The 16,827-nt window shown below is 42.0% G+C and overlaps 2 protein-coding genes across 9 annotated transcripts in view; one reads left to right on the top strand and one right to left on the bottom strand.

Moving 5' to 3' along the window:
* PLAGL1 (PLAG1 like zinc finger 1) overlaps positions 1–3,637 on the top strand; it is a 164,638-nt gene extending 161,001 nt beyond the window's left edge. For 7 of the 8 annotated variants that reach the window (XM_060283274.2, XM_060283273.2, XM_060283277.2 and 4 more), the window contains one exon: positions 1,219–3,636. In XM_060283274.2, the coding sequence (XP_060139257.1) occupies positions 1,219–2,458 (1,240 nt within the window). In that variant the 3' untranslated portion in view covers positions 2,459–3,636. Of the gene's footprint in view, positions 1–1,218 lie in introns of all 8 variants that reach the window. The other variant, XM_030853288.3, reaches the window with a different exon arrangement.
* ZC2HC1B (zinc finger C2HC-type containing 1B) overlaps positions 1–16,827 on the bottom strand; it is a 46,727-nt gene that overhangs the window by 6,518 nt on the left and 23,382 nt on the right. The window contains 4 exon segments of the mRNA XM_060283525.1: positions 4,370–4,528; positions 5,327–5,448; positions 5,901–5,983; positions 13,285–13,390. Of these exon segments, the coding sequence (XP_060139508.1) occupies positions 5,392–5,448; positions 5,901–5,983; positions 13,285–13,390 (246 nt within the window). The 3' untranslated portion in view covers positions 4,370–4,528; positions 5,327–5,391.

Genomic DNA, 16,827 nt, shown 5'->3' with positions numbered 1-16,827 from the left:
AGCCTTTCTCATAGGTAGGACAGCAGTAGGACAGCAAAGTGTGGGTAGGAAATACCAGGTCCAGAGTTGTTAACTGGGTACTGATCTAACACAGGGGTGATAAATGAAATTTAATCAGATAAAAATCCTTCACAAAGGAAAAAGGGGAGAGGGACAAGATCCAGAACAGAGCTTTAGGGTTCCTAAACATTAGTGCTGGACCAAATAGAAAGAAAACTGTTTAAATATCAAGTTTGTTATTTGCCCTCCAGCAACCTCGAAAAATCCTTTCGACAACCTAGGAATGTATTTAAATATGCATGTGAAACTTGGAGAGACCAGCCTCACTTCAGGTCCCCCAAATACCTGTTGCATTGTCCCCGTTCCTCAACACTGTTTGTACCTGTCTCACAGAACCTGCCGCAGTCAGTGTATGTTTCCCTCTACTGTCTTAGTCCTTCTAGAAAAAGTCCTTTTGAACTTTGCCGAAGGAATTACCAGTGACCTTTAGGAAGTGAGCTGAAGGTGTCTAAGAGGGATCCTGAAGAAATGGAGACGGGCTGCACGCATGTGACGTGATAGCCAATAGGAAAGTATTAAACGGCAGAAACTAAGACTTCAGCGTAAAGGTCTCATGGGAGGCAGGAGGCGGACGCTCCGAGAACAGGTGGTGGGGGTGGCATTCTGGGTCCAGTTAGACACTTTCTCTGAGGTTAAAGATGATAGACTTTTTAGTTTTATGTCTAAGGCCTGAACTTTTTGTCTCAATAAAGACCAAGCAGAAATTGTATTGGAAACCATAAAAATAACAACACTGGGGGACAGGGGTATGGGGTTATGTGTAGAAGGCAAATTGGATCACTTCTGGAAATTCAGAAATTTTAAGAGTATAGAATAGTCATTTAAACCCCTTCCTGAAAAATATTTCTTCATGATCATATATCTTAAAATGCTTGTATACTTGTATTTGTTTAGAAATCTCTTTGTGTACATTAGGAAAATGTGTTCTCAAAGCATATTCTTTACACGTGTGAAAACGGCATCACGTAGTACCTGTTTTTTTTATTATAACGTTTATGTGTAGAATCTGGAAAATACAGAAAAGTATTTTAAAACTAAAACACATATGCCACCACCTAGAGAAAACTACTATCAACATTTTAATACTGTTTGTTTCTCTACGTTTCTCCAGCTCTTAAACCACTGGGTCTATTGTGAACTTCTTCCTTCTGCTCCTAGGCACATGGCTACCCACTCGCCCCAGAAATCCCACCAGTGCGCTCATTGTGAGAAGACTTTCAACCGCAAAGACCACCTGAAAAACCACCTCCAGACGCACGACCCCAACAAAATGGCCTTTGGGTGCGAGGAGTGTGGGAAGAAGTACAACACCATGCTGGGCTACAAGAGGCACCTGGCCCTGCACGCGGCCAGCAGTGGCGACCTCACCTGCGGGGTCTGTGCCCTGGAGCTAGGGAGCACGGAGGTGCTGCTGGACCACCTCAAGGCCCACGCGGAAGAGAAGCCCCCGAGTGGAGCCAAGGAGAAGAAGCACCAGTGCGACCACTGCGAAAGATGCTTCTACACCCGGAAAGACGTGCGGCGCCACCTGGTGGTCCACACAGGCTGCAAGGACTTCCTGTGTCAGTTCTGTGCCCAGAGGTTTGGGCGCAAAGACCACCTCACGCGACACACCAAGAAGACACACTCACAGGAGCTGATGAAAGAGAGTCTGCAGTCCGGAGACCTTCTGAACACCTTCCACTCCCTCTCTCCGCAGTTCCAGCTGAAGGCCGCCCCACTGCCTCCTTTCCCTTTAGGGGCTCCTGCACAGAACGGGCTTGCAAGCGGCCTGCCAGCTGAGGTACACAGCCACACCCACGGCCCCTCGGAGCAAACCTCCCAGCCTGTGCCAGCGCTGCCAGAGCTCCTGGCCCCGCTTCACCCCGTAGCATCCCCCAGCTCTCCTCCCCCACCCCTCCAGAATCACAAGTACAACACCAGTTCTACCTCATACTCCCCACTTGCAAGCCTGCCCCTCAAAGCGGATACTAAAGGATTTTGCAATACCAATTTGCTTGAGGACTTGCCTCTGCAAGAGCCTCAGTCACCTCACAAGCTCAACCCAGGTTTTGATCTGGCCAAGGGAGGTGCTGGTAAAGTAAACCTGCCCAAGGAGCTACCTGCAGACGCTGTGAACCTAACAATACCTGCCTCTTTGGACCTTTCCCCTCTGTTGGGCTTCTGGCAGCTGCCCCCTCCTGCTACCCAAAATGCCTTTGGGAATAGCAGTCTCACCCTGGGGCCTGGGGAATCTCTGCCCCACAGGTTAAGCTGTCTGGGGCAGCAGCAACAAGACCCCTCACTCGCCATGAGCACTATGAGCCTGGGCCAGCTCCCCCTGCCCCCCATCCCCCATGTTTTCCCAGCTGGCACTGGTTCAGCTATCCTGCCTCATTTCCACCATGCATTCAGATGACTGGTTTTTAAAGCGTACCGTTCTTATTCTGGAAGATGTTTTAAGAAGCATTTTAAACATCAGTTATGATACAAGGAAAGAGTTAGAAAGCAGGACTGGAATATGGCTTATTCAGTGATGACTGGCTTGAGAGAAGAGAGTTCTCGAACTGCATGTATTGTGCCAATCTGTCCTGAGTATTCATGCTTTGTACCAAATTTAATAAGCAAGTATTCTTTAATGGAACTGCAACCATTGTCATAACCGACATCCATACGAGGGCTGCTATATATAGGTGTTTGTCAAATTGAACTTAATCGTAAGCCATGATCATAATAATGTTAACTAAATAACTTTATGTGGCACTGCCTAGTAAGGGAACTATGGAAAGGTTTGGATTTCTCCAAAATGGGAGAATTTTTAAAATAAGAAAATAACCTTTATATTGCATATTATGACTAGGCTGTGTATTTCTTTTCAGGGATTTTTCTACCTTCAGGGTTGGATGTAGTTTAGTTACTATTGCCATAGCCAACCTATAGTTTTACAGAAACAATTTCTTGTGGAATAATAGATGTCTCCATTTTGAAAAAGCATTTTAAATGTAGTTTGAATATTTTCCACAGGATGCTACAATGTGAGTTATCACTTCATTTATCTTAAAGACTAAACTGATTGTCAGTTACATCTGACAGAAAAAAAAAAAATCACTGTGTAACCAGGTTAAGCGGTAAAATAATCCAGGCGTCAGTCAAAAAAGGCATTTTACTGACTTTAATATTGATTATATTTTTAACAGGAATTTAAGAATATTACTGGAATTAAAAAAAAATATATATATATATATATTAAACAAGAATTTCCTTTGCTCTGTCTGGCTTAAAATACTACTCTGCTTAAGTATTTTTAATCACCAATAAGTAAATGCATTTTAAAATTCATCATTTAAGTCAATATTAGTTTTATTCAAAAAAGATAACGTTTTACAATGTAACTATAATCTATCTCTTGAATTTGGTATCTAATGAGTTTTTAAAATATAAAACCTAACCTTTTTTTAAAGCTCCTTTGTCTTTTGTGTTTAGAGGCTTTCTATATGAAGATATATCTTACGTATAATAAACTCTACAAATTCTGCACGTGGCTCGATTAATTTTTATATACAACCACACCGCGGAACTATCCACACTGAGATAGAAAACAGTTCCAGTTCCTTGGCCGGCTCCCTCATGCCCCCTCCTGGCCATTACATCCCCTACAGAAACTACTATTCTGACCTCTAGTCAGCATCTATTAGAAACTAACCCCCCCCCCTTTTTTTTTGAGTAAAATAATTATGATTTAAGGTACGAGCTTATATGCTTCATTAAATTCACAGTGCTAAGAACTTAGTTCTAAAAATTACTGTATAACATTCTGAATCCTTCCAGAATGCTATGTAATTTATTTCTGATATATAAGGTCAGAATACTAGCTACTAAAGTTTTGTCTAGGCTAGGCTACCATGATCCCGTTTTACAATCGTGTTTACTGTTAATTTCTAGTACAAATTAGAAATTATTTCATATTGGGATTTCTTCAGAAAGTATTCCCCCATAATACTGTTTATTTTTGCTTGTTTTACCTCGAAATAGGGTGGGGGTGGGTAGAGAAAGGGAAACCTTGAGTTCGTTCGCCCATTAAAGCAGCATATTAGCCAAATGTGAGAAACTGGTTCACAGTCCTTAAAGGTGATACTGATGACCATAAAGGGTGGGAGGCATTGTAGATAAGCTACCTGGGGCCGGGCTGTTGCATGTGTGGAACTGACATGGTGGGTCCTTAAACTACGGTTTCACTTGCGGGGAAGAAAATGAGACAGAGAGGGACACAGGTTACCTCGTCAGTAGGAATCTACTGCTCTGGGATGTCTCAGTTCACAAATCCACTTACCTCTCCAAGGGAAGGCAGTCTCTCAGAGCAAGCGGAGAGTGGTAGAGTGGCAGCTCCCCTCAGCTCAAGCTTCCCAAATTCCATTTACAGAAGGTTCCATAAATACTTTTATGTGGCTTACGAGTCTCCAGTCAATTCCAGGACACATACCTGATTTACCTGAGCATAAAACATAGCATTTAGTTCCCAAAATACAGATTGTAAGACTTTCAGATGTCATGTTTGCTGTACCACAGGTGGGAGTAGGTCGGTATTCTCCTAATTAGAAAAAGATGGCTTACTCCTAAATAAAATTCCCTGAGTTTAATAAAAGATAAAAAATTCTTAGATTAAAAAGCAAGAGTTAAGTATAAATGACTCTACAAAAAGAGTTTACTAACCCTTAAGATGACCAAGGGAAAAAAATAGTTGGGACACCACCTCCCAACAGAGCTACATAAACCAGTGGTGAAATGAACAGTTGACTTCCAAGTTGGCCACGATAAATAAATGGCCTGAGGCCACTTAGAGCATCCTCTCCACAGGGTGGGAAGGTTACTGTAACCTGTTCCTTCCACTGTAGTGTTCCCCCAAAATCAACTGTGTACACTGGTGTGAGACAATTATACATGGTATACAGATGGACATTTAAAATAGGAATGGTTACTAATTATAGTTTAATGTTCATTAGAAGCAAATAACAAAGCTGACATTTCACAGCTATTATATAGAATAAAGTTAGGTAAAAAATGATTTTCCTAGAAAGCAATAGTGTTAGTACACCGAAGACTGTTTCACTAAAAGTTTCTAATATCAAAGCAACATTTTCTTTAAAAGCTTATTAAATGTCCACTTAAAAAAAAAAGCTTCAAATGAATCTTTAAATCAAGCATTATCATACAGGTTGATGTGCTGTTTAACGATTTGGGGGGAAAATTTTGAAGGGAGTAGATAAGAAAATTTGAAGCTAGTTTTTACTTGTTCTACATGATGTCTCAAGAGAAATCATGGGCATGTAAACAGATGCCTCCCCATCCTTCCCCTTAGGTGGCTTTCCTGGGTACACAGCCATCCAGGCTGAGGACTTTTAGGGAGCCAGTCTGAAAGCAGAAAGAAAAGGCATTTACTTTAGAACTTCGTTGTTTCCACATTGAGAATGTTAAGTAATATACGCCTCTTAAAATTTTAATTGTTTTAACAATTCACATATCAAAAAGTCTCCAACTTCATAGCAGTCCTATTCAGTGTCAATCTCAGGGAACTGTCCTTGTTTGGAAAAAGGGATAGGGCAGTAACCTTCCAGGTCAAAATGAAAAATCGTTCCCCTTTCCTGTTAAATCCAAGAAGCAAAAACTGAACGTCATTTCAAACTATATGTTTAACAAAAGAGTAAATTTCAAGAACATACATTTTAGTAACACAAATCAGGATCTGCCCAAATTCCTCTCTGACTGGCCTGCTATGGATTCATTCTCTTAAAGGCTCAGTAACTGTCTTGCCCATTGGATGATCGGCAACACCTGGATTAGAGGTTAATTTTTTTTTTTCTTACCTGGCCTCTAGGAGTTAATCTTTTTTTAGGTTTAGTAAATCCTTGTCTGAGTTTTGCTCCAGAAGCAGGGTCCACTGCTAATCCTTTGCAGACATAAACAGATTTGTTATTATGTAAAAGCAAACATTAGCAACAACAGAAAAAAAGGAATGATTACGAAATCCTCACACTGGATTCAAAAATCTCTATTCTTCTTTTGTTTTGTTTAGTTTTGTAGCTATAGACAAGTTCTCAGTCCCCATCCTGGGCCAAATAATAAGGAAAACAGAAACTGTCTCAGGAGCCCTCTCTCCTCCACCCCTAGGCCTTCACTTGCCTATGGATGGGCCCTCTGGACCACCACCTCAGTTGGCCACCATTTATACAAGCTGACCCTTGGGCTTCCCTGGTGGCGCAGTGGTTGAGAATCTGCCTGCTAATGCAGGGGACACGGGTTCGAGCCCTGGTCTGGGAGGATCCCCCATGCGGCAGAGCAGCTGGGCCCGTGAGCCACAACTATTGAGCCTGCGCGTCTGGAGCCTGTGCTCCGCAACAAGAGAGGCCGCGATAGTGAGGCTCGCGCACCGCGATGAAGAGTGGCCCCCGCTTGCCACAACTAGAGAAAGCCCTCGCACAGAAACTCAGACCCAACACAGCAAAAATAAATAAATTATACAAGCTGACCCTCAACACCTCTCCCCACTACTGCCCTGGCTTTCAAAATATATCCTGAGTATTTCATGTCTTCACAATCCTTTGCCTGCTTTCATGCTAGAAAGGGTTTGATAAGCCTTATGGAAGCATGAGATGCCTTCCCTCCCAGGCGTTATTTACACAGTGATGGACTCAATCCCCAAACAGGACTCTTTTCCTTCGTGTCCAGCAGCACTGCTACGTATGGAGATGTAGGAGTTTATGGATATAGGCATACCATACCATAGTCTGTTTTAAAGGACCACATGGTATGGGACGGGATTCTCAAGGAAATCATTTAAAAAAAAAAAAAAAAGAATTAGTGCTCTCTGTCCTAGAGGCCTCCTTTCTATCTAATCAGTGTTTTACAAAGGGGGAATAACCAAACAACCCAAGGAAATTGTGAATCAATATCAAAGAACATAGGATAGAAAGAACTCAGTGTTCGTATTACCCAAAGATCTCCAAGTCTTATTTTTTCCAAGGAATCAGCAACTGACCCTTCAAAACTCATTACATTTGCTATGCAATTAGGTTAGGTAAGGAGGGGAGGCTAGTGCAGGGAAGATGCTTAACCTGATCAAATCCACTGGCTCCAGAAACCAAAGCAGAACCTACACCAACAAAACTTTATAGGCAATTCACTAAATATATGAAGCAATGCAGCTCTAGAACCCAGAACTACATTTTCACAGTGATCTTAGTCTCTCTGTATAAAGGTGCTGGAGAAGCTGCTGCCCAGAGGTACCTTCCCTGTAAATCTGTCACTCTTATATCAAAACCCTTCAGAAAATAGCCATGTAGATACTTGCTGACTAGGCTATAAACTCAGTTCCCATCTGAACATCAGAATCTTCGTGAGAATGAAGGAAGAGCCACACCATTTTTCTAAAACAATTTCCTAACATATATCTACTAAATAATATATACCTACTAAGTAATATATAATAGTATATAATATGTACTAAATAATGTAATATATAATAATATATAAATATATTTATATAATTATCTCCTTAATCTTTATATTTTTTGACCCAGTTTTCCCAAAGTAGATAAAGATTTGCTTGGCTCTACCATTTCCTATTAAAAATTACTTGTGCAAGTTGCTTTTCCTCACCTGTAAACTAGGGATATGAATAATATGTCTACTTCCCTGTGTTACTTTGAGGATTAAATGAGGATTAATGAAGATTAATATATGAAGAGCTTAGAAGAGTGTACAATTAAGCACGGGCTACTGTCCATGAAGAAGGGATATTCAGTACAGCAAAAAAGTAGAAACAACCTACCTATTCAAGTCAGGAAAACAGATAAACAAGTTACATTGTATTTCTGTGATATGATACCATGTTTTTAAAGAAACTCTTTGCCATAGGGAAATGTTCAAAGTTTGTTAGTGAAAAAAAGTCAGGAAGTGTACACAGACTATGATCCTAGCTTTGATAAAAGGAAAACAAAAAAGGAGTATAAAGAGAAAAAATGAAAAGAGATATCAATGTTAACAGGGTGTGGAATTATGGACATCTTTTATTTTCTTTACACCATTTATACCATTTCTTTATACCATTTTCCAATATCTTCTACAGTAAGCATTAATTTCTTACATGGCAATTAAAAAAAAATGCTCTTTCTCAAGAGACATTTTTGCAGACTAACTTAAAGTGTCTAGAACCAAGAAGTTTCTAAGTCATCATAATAGTCTAACTTACATAAATGCGCGTGCCTGGGGATGTGACACCAGCATCGGTGTTAATCACATATAGTCTGGACGTCTCGCCAAGCATTTACGGCCCTCCTTGCTCTAGTGTCAGCCTTCCATTCTACTTTAACCCCAGTTCTTCTCCGTGCTTTGGCCAAATGGGCCATTTGTTTCCAGAGTATGTCCTCTGCATTCTTATTTCCATATCTTTGTTAATTGCTTCTGCAACTTTTCTCCATTGGTCAAAATCTAGCTCATCCTGGGACTTCCCTGGTGGTGAAATGGATAAGACTCCATGCTCCCATAAACGGATAAAGAAGATGTGGCACATATATACAATGGAATATTACTCAGCCATAAAAAGAAACAAAATTGTTATTTGTAGTGAGGTGGATGGACCTAGAGTCTGTCATACAGAGTGAAGTAAGTCAGAAAGGGAAAAATAAATACTGTACGCTAACACATATATATGGAATCTAAAGAAAAAAAAATGGTTCTGAAGAACCTAGGGGCAGGACAGGAATAAAGATGCAGACGTAGAGAATGGACTTGAGGACACGGGGAGGGGGAAGGGTAAGCCGGGACGAAGTCAGAGAGTGGCAAGGACTTATATATACTACCAAATGTAAAACAGATAGCTAGTGGGAAGCAGCCGCATAGCACAGGGAGATCAGTTCAGTGCTTTGTGACCACCTAGAGGGGTGGGATAGGGAGGGTGGGAGGGAGACGCAAGAGGGAGGAGATATGGGGATATATGTATATCTATAGCTGATTCACTTTGTTATACAGCAGAAACTAACACACCATTGTAAAGCAATTATACTCCAATAAAGATGTTAAAAAAAATAGTAAGAAAAAAAAAAAAAGACTGTGCTCCCAATGCAAGGGGCCTGGGTTCAATCCCTGGTCAGGGAACTAGATCCCACATGCATGCTGCACTGAGAAGCCCACGTCCCTCACCTAAGGAGCCAGCGAGCCGCAACTAAGGAGCCTGCCTGCTGCAACTAAGGAGCTGGCAAGCCACAACTAAGGAGCCCGCCTGCCGCAACTAAGACCCAGCACAACTAAATAAATTAAAAAAAAAACAAAACAAAGAAACTGAGGCTGAGTTAAAAAAAAAAAAAAAGTAGCTCATCCTAAAAGCTCATCCCAAATGCCTCTACCTCTATGAAGCTTCCTCTCTCTGACTGTCACCTCCTCCATAAAGCCTCCTCAGCAAAGTTGATCTCTTGATTCCCTTAGGACTTTTATATCCCACTGTTAAATATTAGATATTAATAATTACTGACTGCCTCTCCCCCTAGACTTTTTAAAGAATCCATGGGTGTAAGAAACAACCATACACAATAACTAGGGGCTGAGTGAATGAATCCTTTTAAACACCCATGGCAGCTGTGTATCAACTTCATGTAACGTCACATGTTCTCTTGGGCAGAGATTTTCCTGTACATACAAAACTTCTTAGAAGACTCTGGGATGGATAAGGACTGTGCCTGACACGCATTTCCCCTGACTGTGAATTCAGAACAAAATGTTATTAAATGAGAGATTCTAAATGCTTATTTTACTCAAGAGAGTTGAAGAATGATAGCCAGAGTTTTAGAGGGCTAACTACCAGCTAGATGAAGACAGTAAAGAATTTATGTGGAAGGCAAGGGACACCAAGTAGCCTAATTATCGACTGTCAATGTAGAAATAGCAAGACCAACAACAATTTTTAAAAGGCCCTCATATTACAAATAGATTAATACTGACCAGAACAAAAACAATGGCCAGCAGATGTGAATCTGATTCACACAAGGGCCTGTTTACATTAGCGAAAGGGACTCAGTGCTTTTCTCCAAGCTTTGAAGAATTTTGAAAATTAACCTCCCCTCAGTACACTTCTGCTTCCTCCCCAGAATGGCTCCGAATGAAATGTGCCTAATTTAAAGGCACACTAACGCTGACAATTTTAATTTTAAATGTAAACAGATGAGGCCGCAGGAAAGAATAGAAATTAAATTGAAAAAGCATCTTAAGCCTGAAATAAAACAAAAAGCTACCTCTTAAAGCTAATTAACAGGACAATTCTATCATATGCCAGTAATCTAAGTGAGAAATTATAGACTCAAGATACCCACTTTGCTCCAACATATTTTATTCAAAAGTATTTACTGAGCACTTCATAACTGCCGTGAACAATTCTAACAGCTAGGGATACAGCAGCACAATACAAAATAGACCAGACAGATCCCTGCTTTCTTGAAACTTACATCCCTTTATCTAGGGGTGGGGGGACAAGAAGGAGATAAACAAACCTGTAATGAAATCAGATGATGATAAATGCCATTTTGAAAAACTACAAAGAGAATTATGGAGGCCTCGATCACTTCTAAATACAGAGGCTGGGGGTGAGGTACACGGGGAAGAGGACACTCAGCAGAGAACTGGAGGGAGGGAGAGAGGGAGGGAGGGAGGGAGAGAGACAGCAGTGCAGATCAGTGAGGGAAGGCTTTGGCTTTCAGCAGAGAGGGCAGCCAGTGCAAAGGCCCTGAGCCGGAAGTGAGCAGGAGCAACACAGGCCGCTGCAGCTGGACTGAGAGACAGTGGACGGCGAGGTCAGGTGGTGGTACAGAACCTAGTGAGGGCCCTGCTGGACTCTGCCTTTTACTTGGCAACATCACAGTAGTTATAACCACGGCTAACTAGTCAAGAACAAATGTAATACCGTTTTGCTTAGATCTGCTGGCCTACTCCTCTGTTTCCTAGTGTATCAAATTGGTGTCTTTGTAGAGTCCCGCTTAATGCCACATACTGGGACACGGGACTGCTAAGCCCTAATTCAGGACCGTTCCACTGATGCCTTGCTGCTGCTTTAAAGAAATTCTTTAGTTCACAGAAGGAAACTCTTCCCCTATTTTCAACACTACGCCTGCCTCCCCCGATTCCCAGTCTCTTTCCAGGTTTACTAGAGTGGGGAATGAAAGTCCTGGACTCCGAGGCTGTACTCAGATTTGACTTGGCACACTGTCAGAGTTGTCTAATCCCGATGAATTAAGAAATATTCCCTCTTGGCAAATAAGCTTCAACCTCAAAATCAAAAGGATGTTTTTCACTGGAAGGGAAGCATTATAATATATTCGTTGAAAAAATAAGAAAAGAAGCTATAGTAGAAAGAAATTGTCTTTTCTGAAGGACACTAATTGTTACACTTTAGAAAAAAGCTTGTTAGTGGAAGTTTTACCAAAAGAACACATATATAATTTGAATTATCTTTTTTCTAAGTGAAAACTAAAACCTACCCCATTGTTAAGTTTCTGCAGATCAGGAAAAAACGAATGATTTGAGTTTAGATGGCTGTGGGGAAATTTTTAAAATATCAATTCAATTTTTAAGCCCATGATAAGCAACTCATGAGGAATTTAAAAACTAATGATAAAAATTTCTAGCGCTATTATTACTTTGACTGTGAAATTGGCACTTCTTATTCTGGTTCTGATAATACCTTCAAAATAAGACTTGTGACCAGATGGGCCAATATGATCATGAATTAATTCATATTGCCTTCATAGTACATGCTGATCATAAAGAATGCGCATTATTACTAATGCAGCTCAATGAAGAGAGAAAGCACAGTAGATATCTAATCCAGCTCTGCTGTTTACCAGTTGTGTGCCTCAGTTTCCCTTTCCATAGATTAAAACATTTGGAGGATTATTGCGAAGATGAAATGAAATGGGTCAAGCATATAGTAAGTACTATAATGGTGGTCATACCTTTTCAGTTATGTGAAGAAATTATTTCATTCTAGGAAGGAAATTCTTCCCTTTTTTCTTTTTTTCCAGCCTTACTGAGATCTAATTGAATATAATGTATAAGTTTAAGGTGTACAATATGATGACTGATACACGTATATATTGCAAAATGATTACCACAATAAGATTAGTTAACACACCCATCACCTCACATAGTTGCTTTTGTGTGTATGTGGTGAGAACATTTAAGATCTACTCTCTTAGCAGTTTTTAAGTATATAATACAGTACTGTTAACTAGAGTCACCACGCTGTACTTTAGATCCTCAGAACTTATTCATCTTATTACTGGAAGTTTGTACCCTTTGACCAACATCTATCTCCCCATTTCTCCCACCCTACACTCCACCTATGGCAACCACCATTCTATTCTCTGTTTTTACGAGTTTAACTTTTTAAGGTTCCACACATAAGTGAGGGCATATAGTATTTGTCCTCCTTCTCTCTGACTTATTTCACTTAGCATAATGCCCTCCAGGTTTATCCATGTTGTCGAAAATGGAAGGATTTCCTTTTCTCTCTTTTTTTTTTTTTTTTTGTGGTACGCAGGCCTCCCACCACTGCGGCCCCTTCCATCACGGAGCACAGGCTCCGGACGCGCAGGCCCAGCGCCCATGGCCCACGGGCCCAGCCGCTCCGCGGTATGTGGGATCCTCCTGGACCGGGGCACGAACCCGCGTCCCCTGCATTGGCAGGCGGACCCCCAACCACTGCGCCACCAGGGAAGCCCTTCCTTTTCTTTTTATTGCTGAATAATATATACCCCATCTTTATGCATTCATCCATCAACGGACACGTCAGTTGTTTCTATATCTTGGCTATTTGAAAAATGCTGTAATGAACATGGGAGTATGGATATCTCTCTGAGACAGTGATTTCATTTTCTTCCCTTATTTTCAACACAAAACCTGGCACACTGCCATCTCCTAACTTTAATCTCTTTTTAATTTTACCAGACCAGAGAACATTGGTTCTAGACCCCGCTGTTGTAATCAGATCTAACTTTGTACATTTTCAGAGTTGTCTAATCCTGGTAAATTAGGAAATATCCTTTCTTGGCAAATAAGTTTTAACCTCAAACAAACCCACATATCTTTATATCCCAAAGCAACTTTAGATGTCATAGCTTTTGCTGACTGCCAGCAAATCCCAAAGCCAACAGTGGCCCCCTCTGACTCTGTCATTCGATAGTTGAGATGCTCACTCCAACTCACCTGGCCTGGTTGGGACCACACTGGCCTCCAGGGCCCTGTTCTGCAGCAGAGCTCCCACGGCACTGGTTACAGTCGTTCCTCTTTTTGGACTCATCTGAACCCTACCCTACAGAGAGAGAGAGAGAGAGACAGAAAGACAGAGAGACAGAGAAAGAGACAGAAAGACATAGAGACAGAGAGAGAGAGAGAGACAGAGACAGACAAAGACAGAGAGAGAGGGGGCAGAGGGGAAGAGTTCTGTAACCTCAGGTAGCACACAGGATGTAAAGCTGTCTCCCCTTCACCAGCAGCAGGATGGAGTCATGTCTGGGACCTGCGACACCCAGGGGAGGGGGACACGCACACCCTGTACCTTAGTAGCCTCATTCCTGTCCTCCCTGCTGGGGCTCAAAACCATGTCTCGGGTTTTAGAGCTTTCATTCCATAATCAAGCCCTTGGTGGAGTGGTGATATGTTAATCCTGTAAAATTAGTTGTATGGAGACATAAGAAATCACTTAATGTCAATAAGGATAGTTATGGAACATTTTAGTTTTTCATTACACTTGAAGATGATTTTGTTTTTAAATACATGAACAGAGAAGAAAAACAGACACTGGCAGGCAGCTAGTGTTTTAAACATGGAATTCCAACATCTCCATGCCACTCCCCTCCCTGCTGAGCAGCAGTAGCAGAACAGTCACAGTAATACAGAAGAAGGACCAAAAGGTTCCTTGGGAGCTCCTTTGTATACTCCTTTTTACCTCGCTACTGATCCCTCAACATCTCCATGGCAACTCTAGTATAAAGATAACCTGTTCCTCCAAGTGAGAATCCTCACTTGGGCAAGGAGAGCTAGGAGGCTAGAGCAGGCAGCTCATCCCCAGCCAAACAAAGAAAGCTATTTTCAGAGGCCCACACTGGTCTCTTTTGGTTAAGGGTATAACACATTTTTATACTTGATTATGTTTAAAATAGAAACACATTTCAGCTGTGCTGTTAACAGCCCTTCAAAACTGAAACAACACCTCCCTTTTTGTTCTCCTTCTCAATAAGCTCCACTATTAGGCAGGGCCCCAGAGTGGTGAAGCTGGCATAAGGGAAACAGCGCTGCTGTTCAAATACACTCTACAGCGAGTTTACTCAGAAAGCAAGCAATTCAGAAAGCAAGCAATTTTTCTTCTGTGTTCCCAATCACCACTTAGCTCTGGAAAACAAGGAGAGGAACAGGGCCAAGTCACTGGCTGCACTCAGGACAGCCAGCTGGCCTTCTTCAGGAATAAAAAGCACTTCCGTCCGCTGCTTCCCTCTGCTCCCCTTGGGCCCACTGACGCCCACTAACTTTGTGGACTGGTTAGAAGAATCGTTCGAAGAAACATAATGCACCCTTTACTGCTTTAGGAAGTATGGAGTTGTCCTTTTTCCAAAACTAAGTTGAAGTCAAGCCCAAAGCAGTCATATTCCCCACCAAATTGTGGGGCCTATCCCACTATAGGAAAAGACCATGAGAGGGGAAGGAGGGCAGGGCAATGTGGAAAGAGGAAAAGGCCAGGGCACCCTGTGTGCAAGGCACTGTACTGGTATTACCTATAATCCTCCCAACAGCTCGGCAAGACACACGTTAAAGTGAGCCTCAAAGAATTGAAGTAACTTTTCCAAGTTTACCTGTAGATAATATAAAACTGAAAGTCAAACCCTGACTACTGACTGAAAAATCTGGGCTCTTTCTACATTGCACTGCTTCCCATGATATTTCAGGTGTAAAGATTGAATCTCTACAACTACATTTATCATAACCACCTTGCCTGCCCCACCAACACACCTATCTCCTGCCTCCTGTGTTCCTTTATCTAGATGTGTCGTATTATCTGCCAGGCTCTGGAGCTAAAAACCTTTCTGCCAACACTGATCCTCTTTTACCTTATACTCGATCAGCTTCTCCATCCCAACAATTATTTCTTAAATCTACCCGCTCCTCCACACTCACACTCACACTCACACACACACACACACACCCCATTAGTCTTCTTACTCTGAGCCCTCATTTTCTTTTCCTGTTGCTGTGGCTTCTAACTGGTCTCTCGCCAAACCATCTTGAACACTAACTGCAAGGGTGATCTTTCTAAAAAACCAATTCCATGTCACTCCAATCTGCACTATGTGACCAGTTTACACTGCATATAGAATGACACATGAGGCCAGTGATGGATGGCTGGACAGAAAAGCTGAGGTGGTCAGTCTGCAGGGAGAAGAAAAAGCAGCAGCAGAGCAGGAAGAAGAGACAAGATGGAAAGATGGACAGGAGGACTTCCTGGGTTCCAGGGAACTTTCAATTCCTGCTTCCAGGCCCTCAGGCTGGTTGGCCTCAGATTTAGGGCACCTATTCACTTAATCCCCTTTTTCCTCCTCTCTGAGCCAGCCTGGCTTAAAGCCCTTGTGGCTCTGACGCTCACCTGGACTGTCCCATCCCGTCACTCAGCCACAGGCACTCTAGGCTTCGCTCCACGTTGCGGGCTCCTCAGGCCACGAGCTGGACACTTTGTGCACAGTGTCCTTCCCAACTTCAAATCTAGACTGGTAAACCCATCTGTATTTTGCAGAAAGTATCTGCTTCTCTTTGAAGCCTCTGCTGAATCACAAGTGGCCTCTGCCTCCATCTCGCTCCTGTATATGCCAACCACTACACCTTCCTACTGCACTGTTTCCAAGGCCACCTCCTCCTCCGAATCACAAATCCTTGGTCAACCAGCACTTGGCACAGTGGCTGCTTCAGCACAGATATTCAGTAACTGTCTAGTATATGCTGAGCTAGAGCTCAGGTCCATAGTCCGTGGGGTGTGCTATCGTTAGAGAGGGTCCCATCCCTATTACATATTGGATATCATGGAAATCTTTCTAAACATGCTTCATACTGTTAAGTATTGAGAACAATTTAATCTTTTCTTGGTATCTAAGCCATGTTTATGAAACTAATGGTTCTCATGGTATGCTGTAAGCTATGTCCCCGGCACCTTTGATGTGTATGGAGCTGTCTGCTCTCCCCAGTGTTGTCTTTATAAATCTATTGTCTTCCTGGTCCAGTGTTATTTTACTTATTTGTACCTATTTATAACAGCTGTTTTATCCATTTACCTTCAATTGCTGACTCTGGCTTTGAATAGGGTGAAGACCCCTCTCCACAGAGCAAACACATGACCTGTAGAACAAGACCTCCCTTGTGACGGCTTCCCCCACTTAGGCCAGTTTCACCTCAGGTTCAAGAGTCTTTTTGAGGTGGTTAAGGCTGATAACCACCATTGGTTAGAATTTTACCGTAATACTATAGAAGCACTACTTATACATCTAAGGCTTCAACCTAAGAAGCTTCAAACACTGTAGAAAATTTTTTTCTACAACACCCAAAGGTGCTGTTAGCTGGGAAGCACCCCTCAAAAAGAAGCCAAGTCCCATGAAGATGAGTGACAGTAATTGGCTATCTCGATCCTCACACTTCTCAGGATGGGTAATTTAGGTTCCCTAGCAAATTCTACCTGCTTTCCCTAGGCATGTAAGGGCACAAGAGCCA

The sequence above is a fragment of the Globicephala melas genome, chromosome 14 (assembly GCF_963455315.2).
Source record: "Globicephala melas chromosome 14, mGloMel1.2, whole genome shotgun sequence".
NCBI lineage: Eukaryota > Metazoa > Chordata > Mammalia > Artiodactyla > Delphinidae > Globicephala > Globicephala melas.
The sequence above is the reverse complement of the archived record's forward strand: the minus strand, read 5'-3'. Positions and strand labels throughout refer to the sequence as shown.